Source organism: Scylla paramamosain, chromosome 1 (assembly GCF_035594125.1).
Source record: "Scylla paramamosain isolate STU-SP2022 chromosome 1, ASM3559412v1, whole genome shotgun sequence".
Lineage (NCBI taxonomy): Eukaryota > Metazoa > Arthropoda > Malacostraca > Decapoda > Portunidae > Scylla > Scylla paramamosain.
In genome coordinates, this window is record NC_087151.1 from 6,032,501 (window position 1) to 6,050,347 (window position 17,847).

A 17,847-nucleotide genomic window follows, 5' to 3' on the forward strand; every position below is an offset into this window, starting at 1 on the left:
CAGAACGAAATATAAAAAGCAAACAAGAAAAAATTCAATTTTTCATAATGTGTTTTATCTGTATTCTGAATATCAAGTAAGTAGGAAAGCTTTAAACGGGCCCTGCTCCAGCAGAAAGCAACTTTTCATTTTGTGGTACTGTGGATCCATGAAAAATTAGGGGGCTATGTTCTGTACTGAAAAAAATAATTTCACAAATGTGTTTTACTTCCCTGTTAGTGCGTAAGTGCCAAATTTTCTTTGAATTGGTTGCGTTTGTTATGGGCGGTGCCCAAAGCCACCCATAGTTCCTAAATGGTGCGTTGCAGCGAATTGTAAATAATGTACCTAGTTAGTTTACTTGTAAAATATTACAGAAAACTCAATCTTGAATGAATCTTCGTGCCTAATGTTTTTTTTTATACGCGGCACACAAACAGACAGAGACAGACAGGAATATATATATATATATATATATATATATATATATATATATATATATATATATATATATATATATATATATATATATATATATATATATATATATATATATATATATATATATATATATATATATATATATATATATATATATATATATATATATATATATATATATATATATATATATAATAGGACATCGAAATGAATATATAAGGAACATTATGAACCTTTCTCATTTGCATCAAAGAAGGTAATGGATCCTTGAGGTGCCCATGATCAAATTAAGGTTGTTAGGTGGACGCCGCGCTGTGGCCGAGACGCCTCTGCTTGACACCCACCACGGGCGGGGACAGCCAGACTACACGCTTGACCCACTTCATTATGCATGCTGGCATATGTAGACATGATTGTGTACTGTACTGCTCCTCTTGTCATCAGCGTTTAGTGAGCATCCATCCAACACCCCGGGATCTGTATTGAAGGGCGGGGCGCTGCTGCACTGAACACACTCGTCACTATTTCCTCTGGTACAAGAAATCAGATTAGCAATCTCTGAATCTTTATTTTTCTCAATGTTTTTTGTTTTGAGATTATTATTGACGCCACCATCACCACCACCACTCAGTGACCTTCACACCACACTCGTCCTTTCTACACAATCCATTCAAAAAGAAAGAAGAAAAAAAATGTTAATAAATCTATGTCCGAGGTGATGTTGTTGTTGTGGAACTGGAGCTGACGGTCGATCATCGGTATCGCTCCCTGTCCTTCTCCCTCCGCCTCTCGCCTCCCTTCCCTGACTTGTAGTTCGCCGCTTCCAGTATTACTCGATATCGACACTCCCGCCCCCTGACGCCCGCCGCTGCACTGCCCCTCCTCCCCTGCCCTCCTCTCTCCTTCCCTCTCTTTCCTTTTTTCTCGTCTGGCCCTGGTCACCGCGTCAAGTTTACTTCCTGGGACACACACGGCCGCCCTACCTCCTGAAGGGCCTCGACCGCACCAGCGTGAGGTCCTCAGGGGTCACGGTATGCTATTTAGCAGCTCCTCTTGCAAGGGGAGTCGCCGCACAAAAATAGGCGAGGCCCCCTTGTCAAAGCATATTTGGGTGAATAATAAATGATGTTTTGAGGAGTGTTCTGCTACATAACGCGCGGGATAATTATCAGCACCACCAGCCGTTCCCAGGAGCCGCTGCGAGACTGAGAGTTTGGGGTTAGGGAGAGACGCGGTGGGCAAGCAGACGGAGAGACAGAGACAAACAAACAGTCTAAGATAAGCAGGCAGCCACACATATACAGACACATGAATATACTACACGGGATAATGCAATCACTCTTAAACAGCTAGTATTCTTGAACGTTTCATGCTTTCGTAATGACTATTTTCAAAGGACACAGTGATGATTTGTCAGGTTTTCAATAGTGCTGTTCCCATTAATGATACATAAGCTATCACTAGAACCCTAAAAATATTCCGAGAACTCTACTAAAGCCCGTGAAAAGCTGTCGAGATGAGACAAGGAATCTTTTGAGAACGCGGTCCACAGATAACGGTGATGGGCGGGTCGAGGTGCGCCCGCTCAGTGCCATCGCGAGCTGCACCACGCATGACCACACATAACTGCAAACAGAAAAGGTAAATAGAAATGACAAATATTAGCAACCATTTAGTAGTGTTGCAATAAAGACAGTAGTAATGGCAATGGTGGAGAGTATTAAGTGGTGGTGATGGTGGTGGTGGTGGTGGTGGTGGTACTCGCAGCAGTACTAAGTCTATTATCAAGTCAGTGCGTCGCCATCGAGCAGCCCCTGAGTGGTCCGTGACAGCCTCTGATGGACGCAACACGCTCACTGAAATTTTGCTTTTATGTTCGTTGAGTTCGATGAGCAGGTGTGACCGTGCATTGGCTTAATCTCGGGGGTGGCGTGATGGCGGGTCACATTTACACTGAGATGGGGACACGACGCAGTTATTTACATAACGGTAAGCTAATAAGGAAGCAATGGCGTCCCGAAGGCCACAGTCGGACTGGGAGAAGTAGTGGTTTGGGAGGGGGAATTGGTGGGTGGTGCTGGGAGGGGTGGGAGTAACACGAGGGACACGGGTGCACCGACTCCCAACACACATTCAGCCGTATAATCATAATCACAGACATGCACCGAATGAGATACAGATGGGGATACCACTCCCACCCGCCTCTGTCATGCCCTCTGTCTACTCCTTCATCACACTAACTTCTCACAGCACACGCGATGAATCTGTCTTGTCTCACGCCTCGCAACACAGACAACACTCAAGAAACATGTGCGCCCTGTTTATCCCTAACGGTGAGGCATAGACCATTTCTGGTATATTTGACTACACACACACACACACACACACACACACACACACATTCGTCACCCACACGCACAACATGCTACATAATAGCTACACACACTCAGTAGAGCAGGATTATCAGCTTTCCGCTCCTGCCGGAAAGGCAAGGTCACACACCCCGTACATATTCGTCTCTGGGTGAACGGGAATTACAGCTTGAAAGGATATCAGTCCAGTTTGTTTCCACTGGGGATTCAAACCCGGGATATCTAAGGTGTGTGCCGGGCGCCTTAACCTACATCAATGGTCCACCTTATATTGCGTGCAGGCGAACACCCAACACACATCTAGTATTATGTAAATTCCACAGTACTCGTATGTGCTCTAACATTCCGCCTTTACTCGCTTCTACCGACTGCTCACATCTTAGCCACTTATTAGCACAAATTGGAACACGAACAAAACATTAATAAAACAACAAATATGAGATAACTACACAAGTCTGCCAATTTCACTCCAAGTTTTTATTTTCTGGTTGCCATCCACGATGAAGGAACAGAGACAAACTATGAAATACGGGCCGTAACAATTCAAGGAGAGACAGCGTTTGCTCCTGAAAGAGAGAAAGGAAATTAAAAGATTTCTTTTTCTTTTCTTTTTTTCAGAAACCATATCCTCACAGATGATGCAAACCTTTTAAAGGTTTGCAAGAGAAAAGAATAGTTTACGAACGTGAAGGCCAATCTTTTATGCAATGTATTATGTAAGATGCACGTGACCATTCCTCTTTAGCTAAACTGCTACGACTCCGTCAACGCCAGTACTACCTCACTCCCTCTCCACTCTACCAAGCTCCCAACAACCCGTCATTGCAACGTTCTACTTCAGTTTCAATATCATTTCATCGCCCAAATAATCAAACTTTTATGTTATTACTTTGGTGAGTTCATGTGTGAATCTGAACAGCTGTCAAGATACATCAGATATATTCCAACGGGACAGACGCGAGGATGTTTACAGTCGTAGACTGTTAAGGCCATCCATCCATCTGTTTGTTTGGAAAGGGTTTGCAAACTTTTTTCAAACTGTCTGGAAAACGTTTCCAAACTTTGTTTCCAAACAATGTTTTTTTTTTTTTTTATATGGACAGGACTTAATTCACGCATATTCATAAACTTTTTGCTCTCTCATACGGACTATTTCAAAAGGCCACAGAGATAATATCGGATTCTCATGGATATTTTTCCTTGTTGGTGATGCAGAGTTATTAATCTTTCACTAAAATCAAGGAAACGCTTTTGAAAACTTCCTTAGTTTCTATCACAGCCAATTAAAAGTAGTCGTGTTAAAACGATGAGATTTATAAGAATGCGAATCTATGGCAACAAAACATCACTCGGCTAACCAGGTGGACTTGCAGCTGTTTGGCAAGTAGCACTCAGACTGCACCTCGTGGGCGAAGACCATGGTTGGTGTAATCATGGGCAAACTATAAGCAAGGAAAATAAAGAAAATCATTCTTAATTTTAACTTAATTATTTTATTTTTATTCATTTATTTATCTACATACTGAATTACTCGTATTTATCTATTTACATCAAAGTAACGTGTTTAGATTCTTGAAAATTAATGTGACTTATGTAAGCAAAAGTAGTATAGTTCGATTACGTAAATATTGCATTAGCAGGGGTAAGCATAATTAATGGCCGTCAAAAGTGTTTATAGTCAAACCATAAATACTTCTGAGTGTATTGATCTGTACAAGCACTGCCTTCTATTGACTCAGCTGCAAGTTGATGTAGCTGCTAACAGAATCGCACTGACTCTCAATGTGCCAAGTCCCACGCTCACTGCGCCTAGGAACCTCCTCCTCCTCTGTATTTTGAGTCCTACAGTAAGATGAAACGTGTCTTGTCTTGCCTAGTTTCTTTCATGGAGGAGTTCATTGAGTACAGAGATAGTGTTGTAGCAATAACATTAATTTTGTGTTTAAATCGTTCTATAAGTATGAAACTCGAATTCAGAAGGGTACTTTTAACTCTTTACAGAGAAGTATTGAGTTTTATTTTAGAATTTATGATTAAATGAACATCAGCACCAAGCGCTATTTACATCGGGAATTTACGTCAGCTAATTTCATCAATCTTGGTCATGAGAAAAATGCATGCGTGACTTGAAGAATGTCATAATTTCATAAATGTCTTGGGTTTATTACAAATACATGCCAGGGGTACGTCCTTCAGGCCTCTGGGTGCCACTTTATGGGTCATGGCCACCTCCTAAGGCGCTGGGAGTCGGTCCTTCGCTTACTGGATGGAATATTCCTGAGCGATAATCGGAATCAATAGGAATAATGTCATGGGAAGCTGCGAAGATGCACGTGAGTTTAGCGAGTCATTGATGGCCTCCAGCTGGCGGTAAGGTGCATCTGGCTGCCTCGTATGTAGGAAAAGAGACTAACGAGACATGAAACACTCCTATGTAGATAAGTACACTTCTGCGAAACTGATGGTATGGTCTGGGGCAGGTAGACCCTTAACCATGATGCTCCATGAAATTTTAATGAAATCCGCGAAATCTACGTAGTTGACTGACCCTGACGATCAGTGAAAGGGAATGTGTAACTACATTTAGTTTTTATTAGATTTTGTTCTGAATTACCATGCGTACCGATCGCGCTGAAACATTAAAGACTTTTTTTCCCCCTTTTCTTTGTTTTTGGCCTTTCGTTTTTTTTTTTTTTTTTTACTGTAAACATGAGTATAACTTCATACGATTCGGTTCCTTATATTTCCATAAAAACCAGTCTTGTTCAGCGAAACGCAGGAGACAACCCACAGCTGTGCGCTGCGATGCGGGGCGACCTAACGCATACTACGAGTACTTACGTACACAGGTCGATGAAGAGCGGTAAGCAGTGTAAATACATTTCCTTTCCCGCTAGGCAAGTAGTAACCCGGACGCAGTAAAACTACATCGCCGCATAAACCCACGACACTTAAACGTATTTTTGCATGCTCCCTTTGTTTTGCCCTATTACTGCAAGAACCCATAAACATTACTTGCAACTGAATGAGAGACTCGGTTATAAACTGAACTTTGTCTCTTGGTACACCCCACCGACGTTGATATTTTTTTTTTTTTTCATTATTTCCAGAATACCTTTCATAATCGTACTAAAATTCTACAAGACATCCCAATGTATTTATTGTTATTACTATTATTATTATTTTTTTTTTCAGCAGTGTTGTCTAATACACTACTGGGAAGTCTGTGTGTGTGCAATGGGCAGCCGATACTGGATACTTAATCGGACATTTAGTAAAAAGACGAATACTTTTTATACATCTACGCTCCACACTTCACCAATGCAATGCAGGGTCATCCATCTCCAAAAGCCACCCTGTTCAGCTACCATTTTTTTTTTTTTTTTCCTATTTTTACCTATCTACTTATTTTATTTATTTTTTTTATTTTCACTCGGTACTACTCTATCCAGATTGTTTCTTTATGCTCGAATTTTTACCTGTGATTTTGAATAAGATTTTGTTTCCTCTATCCTTATACAGCAGCAAAAATTTACGATACACGCCTCTTGCCAGTCTTTGCTTATCTTACCAGGAGTCCAGCATACACTGACCAACTAATTAAACACTTTGCAACATAGTTTCCTTTTCTTTTGCAATTCTGATATAAATATGCACCCTGGTGATTTCCCACAACGCATTTTCCGCGGCCTCCAACCTTTTACCCATTTACGCAATCTTCAACATTTACATCTTAATTTCCTCTGCCTAAATAGTATGGCTTTCTCTCCCTCAGATTTTCAAAGTACTCAGTCCTCTCTCTTTGTGCTGCATTCATGTGATGTGCCCAGGATCTCTTAATACTTCTCACATTACTCCCTCCTTTAAAATAAATAATTTCTGGCCATACTTTCCCTTTCATCTCTCATCAGTTTCCTTTTTTTTTTTCCTGCTCTCTTGCTTCACTTCCATTCTCCCTATTCCCCTATAGTAGTAGGATATGTATGCCTCCTCTCTCCAGTTTTCTCTTCACCTCCCCAGCTTTCCTTTCACAAACCTTCCTAATCTTCCTGACCAGCTGTTCCACCTCACTCCACCATTCACTGCCTTTTCACCCTCCACTACCTAACATCACATCATATACTTTCTATGCATTACATACAATTAATTTCTGAAATGCCTCCCATTTATCTTCCACATATCTTCTCTGCTATCTGCTGACTTACTTCCTTCTTATCTCCTCATGTGTCACCCAGTCTTATTATCTCCATAACTCCCCACCAATCCTCTTTCTCAAATGCATTGACCTTCGTGTGAAAATTACAAATACAAATTACTTGAGCAAAATTATCAGCATCCAAAAAGCAAGGCATCCTCCAGACAACAACCTAAAAAAAATATATATATATAAATGAATACAAAAGGAAGAAAAGACTGGAAAAACATAACAGGAAGGTCTTGCATTACCGAACTTTTTTATGCAATGTAAATCAATTAATAGTGAAAATAGTGTGCAAGTAACTAAGTGTGCTAAACTCTAGCTCAGGTAATGAAGATTTACAGCACTAGATGAACATAAATCTTTGTTCTGAAAAGCAATGTTGCACACACTAAACATGTTTTAAGTCATAATTATCAATGAAATGTTTAGACTTGTTGATGAATAGAAAATACCACTCTAAACATTATATAAATCTTGAAACAAAAGCAATGACTATGAGAATGATACAGGAAGTGATATGGCAATGGGGCACAGAAATTTAGTCTTAACAGGAAAACCAAACTGGCAACCCCCCTCCTGGCTCTTCTATTTCCTTTAAGAAACATCATTGTGAGCAGCCTTTTTATTCATTTTCTGACCTGTGCCAGTCACCCTGACAAAAAAATAAAGTGGAATTCAACCCTCAAGATGTGCTAAGAGAAACATTTTAAAACACTAGTTTGATAATGTGCAGGTAAAAAGAAAAAATATGCTTAATGTTAAGTCAAATGCATTAGAGCTAGGCTGGGGAAATAAAAAAAAAATAAAAAAACTATGCAACCATGTGATAAAAAAAACCTGGCACACTTTGTCCCGTACCAGACAACATATAAATAATATGGACTCGGAAAGAGCATCATTAGTTTGTAATATGAGCTGCTATAGTACAGACATGGACATAAAAACAGTGCTGGGTATGTTGTACTTAGAGAGAGAGAGAGAGAGAGAGAGAGAGAGAGAGAGAGAGAGAGAGAGAGAGAGAGAGAGAGAGAGAGAGAGAGAGAGAGAGAGAGAGAGAGAGAGAGAGAGAGAGAGAGAGTGAGTGTGCGTGAATTAATATCGTGTCTATACATCACCTTGATATCCTAGCAGAAAGGGTAGCCTAAATAAGACACCTCCTCCCATGTATGTACACTCCACATGCTAACATTCCTCCAATTCATCTGATACACAGATCACAAATATTGAATATATTGAAGGTTTACAATGTTGGATCAAACGTTAAAGACATTCCCCAGCTAAAGATGTAATGTTGCCAAAACTTCATAGTACAGGTCAAACAAATTAATGTTGAATGGGAAGTAAATGGACACACCAGCAACCATATGTGGCCTAGTGTGTTGTTACACATTTCATTCTATGGTCTCTGGAATACATTTGGCTTCAAAAAGGTACAAAAAAAAACACTGCTATGTCTGGGGGTCTTTTATTTCACAAAAAAAGTCACTGACATGTACTGGAAAGGAAGTTATCATTAAATATAAAGAAATAGCAATGATGACATTCTAACTATACCATGACTGAACAAATGGTACACATTCTGATTAAGTCACAAAAAAATATATATAATCAACAGTTTAATCTTTAGTCAAGTTCAGTTAGCGTTCAGTGAATGCTGGAAATATTCAGCCATGGCTTTCTCTGTAGCTGAAGCAAGGATCATAAATGCATGCTTCCTGTATGGACTTCTTCCTTAGCCAAGTGTAATGTTTAGGCTGAGCAAAACAAACTATTAACAATCACAGCAGTCACTACAAAATGTATAGTCCCTTTGTACACAAAATACATGACCCAAAATAAACTTGGGGAAAAAATACCTCACAAGTTACATCACCACTCTATCGCCTGTCTTTCCTGCCACCCCGCCTGTCTTCTCTGCTCCTACTTCTCTCCTTCCTCTGCTCTCTGTTTCTGTCTCGCTTCTCTCTACTTCCTCCCCTCTTAGCCACTTCCTTCTCCTTCCGGAGCTCCAGGTCCCTTTCCCTTCCCTTATCTGTTTCCTTAGATTTTCGACTTTCTTCTCTCTCCTTTCCCTTCCTTCCTTCTCTAAATTTGTCCCTTTTCCCCACTTCCTTTTTGGCCTTGTCATCATCACTGTGAAGTTCTTCCCTCCCTTTGCTTTTTGAAATCTTCCCATCCTCTCTCAGCTGCTTACTCTTTTCAAAAGTCTTTACTCTTCTTTTTCCCTTTCCTTCTGTCTCACTGTCACTGCTGCTGTCATCACTTCTGGACCTCCTTGCTCTCTTCCTCTTTCTTTTCTCACGGTCAGAGTCAGAATCAGAATGTGAGCTGGATGAAAAACTTGAGTCACTTTCTGAATCTGAGGAGGAACCAGAGTCAGAGGATGAGGAAGAAGAGCTGTCAGAGTCTGAGCTGTCACTCTCACTGCTGTCACTACTGCTCTCACTGCTACCACTACTGCTCTCATCAGAGGAACCAGAGTTTTTCTTTGTCCCTGGTACAACTCTCTTATCTGTCTTTTTCTTAAGTTTGTCACGTTTGCTCTTCCTCTTGTCATCTTTTTGTAACTTTGCCCTGGCAGGGACTTTTGTGCCGACATCTTTCATACCACTAGTCTGTTTGTCAGGCACTGTGGTATCACTAGACAGGTTCTGCTGCTTTTCTGAAGGAGGTTCTGGGTTGGTTTGGTCACCAATACCCAAATCAATGTTTGCATCCTTGTCTTTCTGCAGTGACTTACTCTCACCTGCATTATCTCTGTCACCTTCTGACACTGTCTTTGCAGGTGGTGATGGATTCATTGGTATAGGAGACACTGAATGTTCTTGAGAAGCAGCACCAGTAGGAGAAATGGAGGGCTGCTTAGAACTGTTAGCAGGGGACTGAGCTGGGTCAACAGCAGCAGCAGGGGGAGGAAGCTCAATGTCTGCAGTAGAGGTAGCACTGCCATCAGCAGCCACAGCAACAGGAGAAGCACCACCAGCAGGTACAGTGACCTCAGAATTCTCTGTCTTTTTTCCTGAAGCGGGTGCTTTGTCTGGTTTTTCTTCTTTGATAATCTTAAGCACTGGTGTAGTTTCAGTAATGCCAGTGTCATCCTCTTTTTCAATCTTAATATGAACAATAGTAGCTGATAAGTCAGACTCATTTTCATGTGCCTCTGAACTGTCTTTGGACTTGGTTCCTTCCTTTCTTACTTCTTTATGGCTATCCCTTGCTGTTACCCTCTCCTTTTCTTTCCCTGAAGGCCTATCCTTTCCCTTATGAGATTCCCCTTCTTTATCCTTATTCCTATCCTTCTCTCTCCCTTTATCCCTGTTCTTCCTACTGTCTCTTTCCCTGTGTCTCTCCTCCCTGTTTCTATCTCTGTCTTTGCGCCTGCCCTCATTTTCTTTCTCGCTGTCATTCCCCAGTCCTCCCCCACTCTTCCCCTCCTCCCCATCCTCCTCACCAGGCTGACTGGCCACTATCTCCACCTTACGACCCCCCTCCCCCCTCCCATCCACCTGTACCACCATACGTTCGGTGTCGTCGTTGTCATCCTTACCTGACAGGTCTGCCTCATCATACACTAGCTCTCCCTCTTCCGCCTCGTAATCTAACAAATCTGTAAGGAAAGGCCACCATTAAAATCCAGTTATGTATACTACTCAATATATTTTTATCAATACTGAAGTGTAATCAAAATGTAATGAAATATAATGACAGCAGATACTTCAATAATTCCACAATCAAAAATGTTGAGTGAAAACTGATTAACCACACATTGTGAAAATCCAGGTCCCTTGCTGTCAAATATTCAAAATAAAAAAAAAATTTTCATCTAATCTAAATGTATGCAAGATCAGACATTTTTAGTATATTTCTACTAATAATGCTGAAAACAAAAACAATAGCATCTATATAATATACCAATTAAATTCTGCTGTGAACAGGACATGAGTTACACAAACAATACAAAAAATATTGAAGACTTTAGTGCCTCACAATATAATGCAATCACATCCTTTTATGGAACTTTGTTGTATTCACTGCCATTATGAGACTACACCATTATATATCAAGGCAAAAGGATTCATAAGCTTAACATCAATTACAGAATAAAGACAAACTAATGATGGATAAAGACTAATATGATCCTATGAAGTAAATGTTAAATGACCAACTAATTAATAGAAACAAATAATATCAGATGAATGTTCCTTACCTGGACAATTATCAAGAGGGTCATTGCCACCCCCCTCCCCCTGCTTGGCCACCTGAGAGCGCAACCCCCTGTGAACGAAGGTCTCCTCTTCTTCCTCCACCAAATCCGCTCCCTCCCGGTCCTCTCCTCGGGATCCCAGGATCTCATCCAGCTCCTCCTTCATGCGCAGGCGATCTTGCTCCAGCTCCCCTGTTGTTTTGTATAACAAATATAAGTGGCTATACTACAGACAACAGAAGTAGTTTTTCATAGGTGGGAGTCTATCCAAGTTCACAAACTTGTAAGGGAATTTAAAAAAAATATCACCTAGGACAATTTAGAATCCTGGCAGAGTCTAGGATTGTCTTTTGAAGACATGAATTGTTTTAGGTGATATTTTCCTGTATACATTGCCACAAACTGCATATATGGAGAGGTTACAGCAACAACCATGAATTTCTTCACCCTGTGCTTGGGCACAAATGCCAACAGCTTCAGCAATTCAATTTTTACCAATGTTTGTTGTAGCAAATGCTATTATTTGAGATACTATCTTGCTCAGCAGAAGCTTGTTTTTACCCATTTTGTAAGAAAAAGTAAACAAAATGAGGGCCAATGTGTGATAAGTCATGAGTTGACACCACAGCAATGACATCATACATCACTTCCTCAGCCACCTGAAGTCAAGCTGAGAGTTGTCATCATGTGCTGTGAGGGAAGAGGACAGGTGTCATGTACAACCAACATGTACTACACACCTGTTCAAATTCGATGCCACCCTAAAATTATGGTAGTATAGTACTCATCTGACTGCTACTGTATATAAATAAACAGCAGTTGACATACATCTCAATGGACCTTTTGAAGGAGAGATCAAAGTATGATGAACCAAAACATCATCAGGCCATAACAAACAAACTGCTCTCAACAAGAACCTGTACAAAGATGAAAGGAAAATGCAAAATCAAAACAAAGAATGAAGAGTGTAAGAGAGGGGAACTTACCGGTGATCTTGTCGTGTGTGGTTCGTACAAGACCAGTGGTGCGTGCATTATGTAGGCGGGGTACCCAGAAAATGGCAGGAGAGGATTCAGTGCGGATGAACTTTGCCAGCTTCATCTGGTGCGCCTCCCAGACCTCGTGCTGGGTGGAATACAGACTGTCAGTCACCACACATCCACAATGAACAATGAAGAACCTCAACTAACAATACACATCCTATTTCCAGTTTTAAAAATAAAAATCCATAGGGATGTCTTGAAATTAACTAAATTGTATTAACTACAGTAATAAAAACATGGTTGGCCAGATAAAATCTGAAAATTTATTTTCATGCCAGTAAACCCTTTCCACTTATACCATTATACATCTAAATGGGAAAGCATTCCTAATTTCTGAAATACTTGTTTTCCATTCAGTAAACATACCTGTTCTTATAAAACAAAGTACCTATGATGTATGGCAGAATGCACAAGATAAATATGGTAATATCAAGTTAAAAAATAGTAATTATTACACAAGGAAATGGAATATTTTAAATACATTGCCAATACAGTATTCTTTCACTGACAAAAACTACAAAACACAGGTTAGATGTAAAAAAACAAAAAGAAAACTGTTATACAGATTAACTACACATGAACCAATACCCCATGAGATGCAGGAATCCACCCACCTCCTTCACACGGGCCATCTTAATGGTGAGGCGTCGGATCTGTGCCTGCCGCTCCTTCCTCTGATTGAAGAGCTCCAACCGCTCTCTTCTCAGCTCTTCCTTCTCTGCCCGCCCTTTTTCTTCAAGCTTTCTCTCTATAGCTGCACGCTGCTCTTCCTAGCACACATATGGAACAAGCAAATGAGTCTGCCTAGTGCTTATAGTTTCAGAAGTGCAAGTTATTTGCTCCAACATACAATAAAATAAGGGATGCAACAGTATTCAGAGATACTAATTCTATGATAGTAACAGAGCTTTCAATCTTTACTCTAAAAACCATAAAATTATCATAACAAGAGAATATAAAAATTCCAGATTATATTTCAATAATTTAATATAACTATTACTAATGACTGGAATTGCTTCAAAATTTTTGACAAATAACTATGATACAAACAAAGCTGGCTCCATCATCATTAACAACACTCAGTTATTTAAATGGACTGTTATACCTTATTTCAACATTATTCCATTAGACTAAAAAATTAATATCATATGCATACAATACAAACAATGAAGGTGAATGGCTGAGAGTAATGTCTATAGAAGTAGATATTCACACTGTAACACTAATTAAGAGGACATCAGTACAGCTAGCTACATCAGAGTGGAGTCCTAAATAAAGATCAGTAAAGTTATATAGCATCGCCTGCAAAAAATATAAGCTCAACACTAATGGTTTGCCTATATTGGAGAGCTTCAAATGTAAGACACATTATACACTGAACCACATATTACTGTAAATCCTTCCATTACCTTGAACACAGAGTCAAATAAAAATGAAATCCTAATAATGTCTTTCCTTTGCTGTGAAGCTTTTTTAATAACACACACACATACATGCACACTGATGACCAAAAAAGTCTTACCTTGTCTTTCTGCTTAGCCTCATCATTCTTGAAGCGCTTGAGAGTACCAAGCAGAGCACCAAACATGCGCCGGTTCCTGTACAAAAATTGGTATCATCAATACGTGTGTGTGTGTGTGTGTGTGTGTGTGTGTGTGTGTGTGTGTGTGTGTGTGTGTGTGTGTGTGTGTGTGTGTGTGTGTGTGTGTGTGTGTGTGTGTGTGTGTGTGTGTGTGTGTGTGTGTGTGTGTGTGTGTGTGTGTAAAGACGGGCTAAAATCTTTAAACTACCAGTGCACACAAGCAAAAATAATAAAATAAAATAAAAAATAAATATATAAAAAGACAACTGTTTACTCAACAATACTTTTCTATGCACATATTCTAATAATTATCAAAACTGTGTGAATGGAATATGAATATCATTACATGAAGGAAAAACAAGGCTTTGTCTATGGTCAGAATATTCAATACATTCACATTCAAGTCTCCAAAAGAACAGTATCAAAGACTGTCAAATTCACCAAATTTGAGAAATGAGCATTCAGCCATCATTTGAAATTTTAAATGGCTTCAAAACCAGCATAACATGTTTCTTTGGGACATCAAATTTTATACTGAATAATATATATGCTTGAAGATAAATAATGTACTTCAACTTGTTATGAAGCTGTGCTTGATTATAAAATAAATGAATGCATAAACAAACTGACAACCACACCTACCTGTCCCTTGAGGCTCTATCCTTAGTGAGTTCTGCAGCAGCCTCTGAACGGGACTTGCTGTCCGGCACTGGACGGGCAACAGACGAGGCCAAAGAGGGCTGGAAAGAGGAAATACAAGTTAAATTGCAAAATGTGAGACATAATGCCTTTTCCATTATAAATTTATCTCACTCCCATCACAAGAAAATCTGGAAAATAAAGACTCATCAAACTATATCACCAAACAAGGGAATATAAGATTGTGCAATAATGTCAACACGGTTTGTGAAATATGACAGATTTTTATAGACTAACTTACAAGACAGCAATCCTCAACAACTTACTTTTGGGAGCTTATCCTCCGTGTCCATCACCTCCTGAACTCGCCTTCCCCGGGGTTTCTCTGATCGCAACTCTGTATGGGGATCTCCCCTGTCAATTCCCCTGTGGTCTCCCCGCAGTTCATTCCGTAAGTCTCCCCGGGGCTCTGGGTGTTGCTGATCCAATACCACTGCCCCTAGCCTGTCAAGAGCCTTAAGATCATACACTAGATCCTATGTATTCATAATTCTTTGGTAAAGTCATCCCTTATATAAAGCTGAAGACACAAATAGTTTTGTGCACCATGTTCAATACATTTGCAAAATATATAACTTGTACCAAAAATATTAAGACTTTTTTTATTTCAAGACTTACTTAAGTGAGCTTCTGCCACAAAAAAAAAATCAAATTGTATGCAACTCTGCAATTTGAAAGAATAACTTATTTTATCTTCCCAAGACTCAACAGTGACCCACCTTGCGAACACTCCACCTGGTGGACGTCGCTTGGCAGGCGGCTCATCATCCCTGCTGCCAGACGCAAGACGCACCCTCCTCAGGTCTGGCCGCTGACTGGAAAAAGTAAAAAAAAAATAATAATAAATAAATAAATAAATAAATAAATAAATAAATAAATAAATAAATAAATAAATAAATAAATAAATAAATAAATATAAATGAGTGGCCGTGCATCCAAACCAGGCTAAGTGCCAAATTTAGCAATTTTGACTTCATGCTATATATCGTTATTATAACTCTTCTCCTAGCTGTCTGTGGTAGATCTATCCACTTTTCAACACTAGAAATATGGTTAAATTCTCTTAAAGAGAGGTATCATTCTTAACCAAGTGCACGGAAGATGGAGCACTGTTGGTAAAAACTCCCCAGCTTCATTTGTAGATCTGCATACACTAGTTTGCAGGAGCGTAAGATGAGGGGTTGTTGTACACTAATTAATTAAGCAAATTATCATCTTTGACCTTTTCTACTCATAAATTCCACAAAAGTTATTGATTTTACATTATTTTAACTAACAAAACCAAACCAAACTAACGTAGCCTAATCAGTTCTAGCCTATCCTAACGTGAAGAGCAAGCGATAGAAGAGTGAGTGCATTTCCTCAATATGCTCCTGGTCAAAACCCAAACTCACAATGAATTTCTGGGAGCATAGTGTGCCACAGTGTTATTTTTTGTCCATGGAATTTCTTCTTTCTGCCATTTTTTATCCACTATTTCATCTCTGCCACTGTGCTACATACATCAATACTTCATAGTGCAAATAACAGTACTACTGGATTCGTAAGTGATGTGTGATGTTAAAGTTTGACGCAAAACAGCCTCAAAGTTTTCTAACATTCATTATAAACACAAAAAAAAATAAAGATTTGCATGGTATAGGTACAATTTTGCATATTAAAGGCAATATACCATTGCACACTAAAAATAGCCATGTAAATGTATAATCTGACCAAATATGACCATCATAACATCATTAATACTGGAGTGATGAGAGTAAAATAGCCTCTGAACTTTGACTGATTTGCAGCAAACTTTGGTTTTGGCACTTAATCTGGTTTGGATGCACAGCCCCTCAAATAAAAAAAATTATATAAATAAATAAGAAAACTTAAACTAAAAAAAAACTGCTAGTTCTCTAATTAAATTGTCCAAACTGTAATAAAAAATATCACTCAAACATTTGATTTAAGAATTTATATAATTATATATAATAACTGCAATGCTATTAATTTAAAATGTTTTCTTACAACCTCTTAATTCTGCAAAAACTTAAAAGAAATTTCACCACTGATAATGACAAAAAAGAATTTTAAAGATTGTCAGTCTGGTAATCATACTAACAAAATAAGGCTCATTAGTCAAGTTCTACCTGGTTAGATTATACTACTGTTAGATCTTAAAAACCCCTTCACTCTTGCAAGGCAGTTAGTTTGTCTTGCAAAACCAAGAGACTGTTGTACACCAGTGTGAGTGACTTTGGGAGTGACAAGGAGCACATACACCCCTTTCCTCTCTGGTAATATTTGTTTCACGCATTCTAAAATCCCACTAATATTTTTGTTCAAGTTAGTTGTACATTGCTTAAGATATCTATAAGTAAGAAATGTTATGACATCGTTCTTAAAACCAGAGAATTACATTATATCATCTTTGTGTATATCAAAGTAGAAAGCACTTCAGCATGGAATTCTAAATAAATAACAAACTTTTCCACACACACACACACACACAAACACATATACAGCCTGGGCCGTGAAGCGATTCTGCTGTACTTCGTGTTCTACGCCTAAAGACAATTGAGTACTTTAAAAGTAGGACCAAACGGTTTACGGGATGAAACTACCTGGTTCCTCAAAACCAACGTGACCTTACTCCAACGTACCCTGATGACAGGCCATATATCCTTCATTATAACCCTCACAAAGCCCGCGCTTCGGTCCGGTATCGGTTAGGCCTAAATGTCTTAGGGCTTAAATTACTTGGTTCCTTATCACTAACTTGGTCTTCCTTTAATATAACCTAACGACAGCCCGTATTTCATTCATAACAGCCCTTAAAGAACCTAAAGATCTAAACAGTGTGGCTGGCTGGGGGCACAGGGCAGCCCAGGACGCACCCAGGGGTACAAGGGACGCCGAGAACACACCAGGCCAAGCCGTCGCCGCCGCCAACACACGAGGGGCATATTTAACACCCTCATAGCCTTCTCAACGAGACTTACTTGGGGTCATTGAAGTCCCTGCCAGTTAGCCTTCGTAAGTTTTCATCAACACCCTTTAAATCCTGCCTGGCACGCTCTATTTCCGATTGTATAGTATTCACGAGCGACACTCCCGACACCCCCGCCATCTTGCTCCTCGCCGCTCCATTCCATTCTGTTCCGTTCCGTCCGGTGGTTGACGCTCTTGATCCTGAGGAGCGACCAAGCATTGCGCACTACTGACATATTTTTATACTTTTATTTATACCCGTCACTCTAATGACACTCTCTTACTCTTGACACTACACTACAAAACTGCCAACATCTGCACAATCTTAACATCAAAATTTGCTCTCATAACTG

General features: G+C 39.5%; 1 protein-coding gene across 1 annotated transcript; it reads right to left on the reverse strand.

Annotated features, from left to right (window-relative positions):
• Positions 1-8,444: 8,444 nt before the first annotated feature.
• Positions 8,445-17,666, reverse strand: LOC135096513 (pinin-like). Its single transcript, XM_063998084.1, has 9 exons — positions 17,506-17,666; positions 15,241-15,336; positions 14,788-14,965; positions 14,465-14,562; positions 13,763-13,838; positions 12,855-13,010; positions 12,184-12,322; positions 11,201-11,389; positions 8,445-10,600 (listed from the first exon to the last, which is right to left on the reverse strand). Exons 1-9 carry the CDS (start codon positions 17,631-17,633, stop codon positions 8,871-8,873), a joined length of 2,790 nt encoding a protein of 929 aa, XP_063854154.1. The 5' UTR covers positions 17,634-17,666; the 3' UTR covers positions 8,445-8,870.
• Between the last annotated feature and the right edge of the window lie 181 nt (positions 17,667-17,847).

Bases quoted from the DNA above. Each gene is read 5' to 3' on its own strand.
- LOC135096513 (XM_063998084.1), bottom strand. From the start codon at position 17,633: ATGGCGGGGGTGTCGGGAGTGTCGCTCGTGAATACTATACAATCGGAA. The intron at 14,966-15,240 runs GTGGGTCACTGT...GGCTCTTGACAG, and splicing joins CCAGGTGGAGTGTTCGCAAG to GCTAGGGGCAGTGGTATTGG. The intron at 10,601-11,200 runs GTAAGGAACATT...CTTTCCTTACAG, and splicing joins CCCTCTTGATAATTGTCCAG to ATTTGTTAGATTACGAGGCG.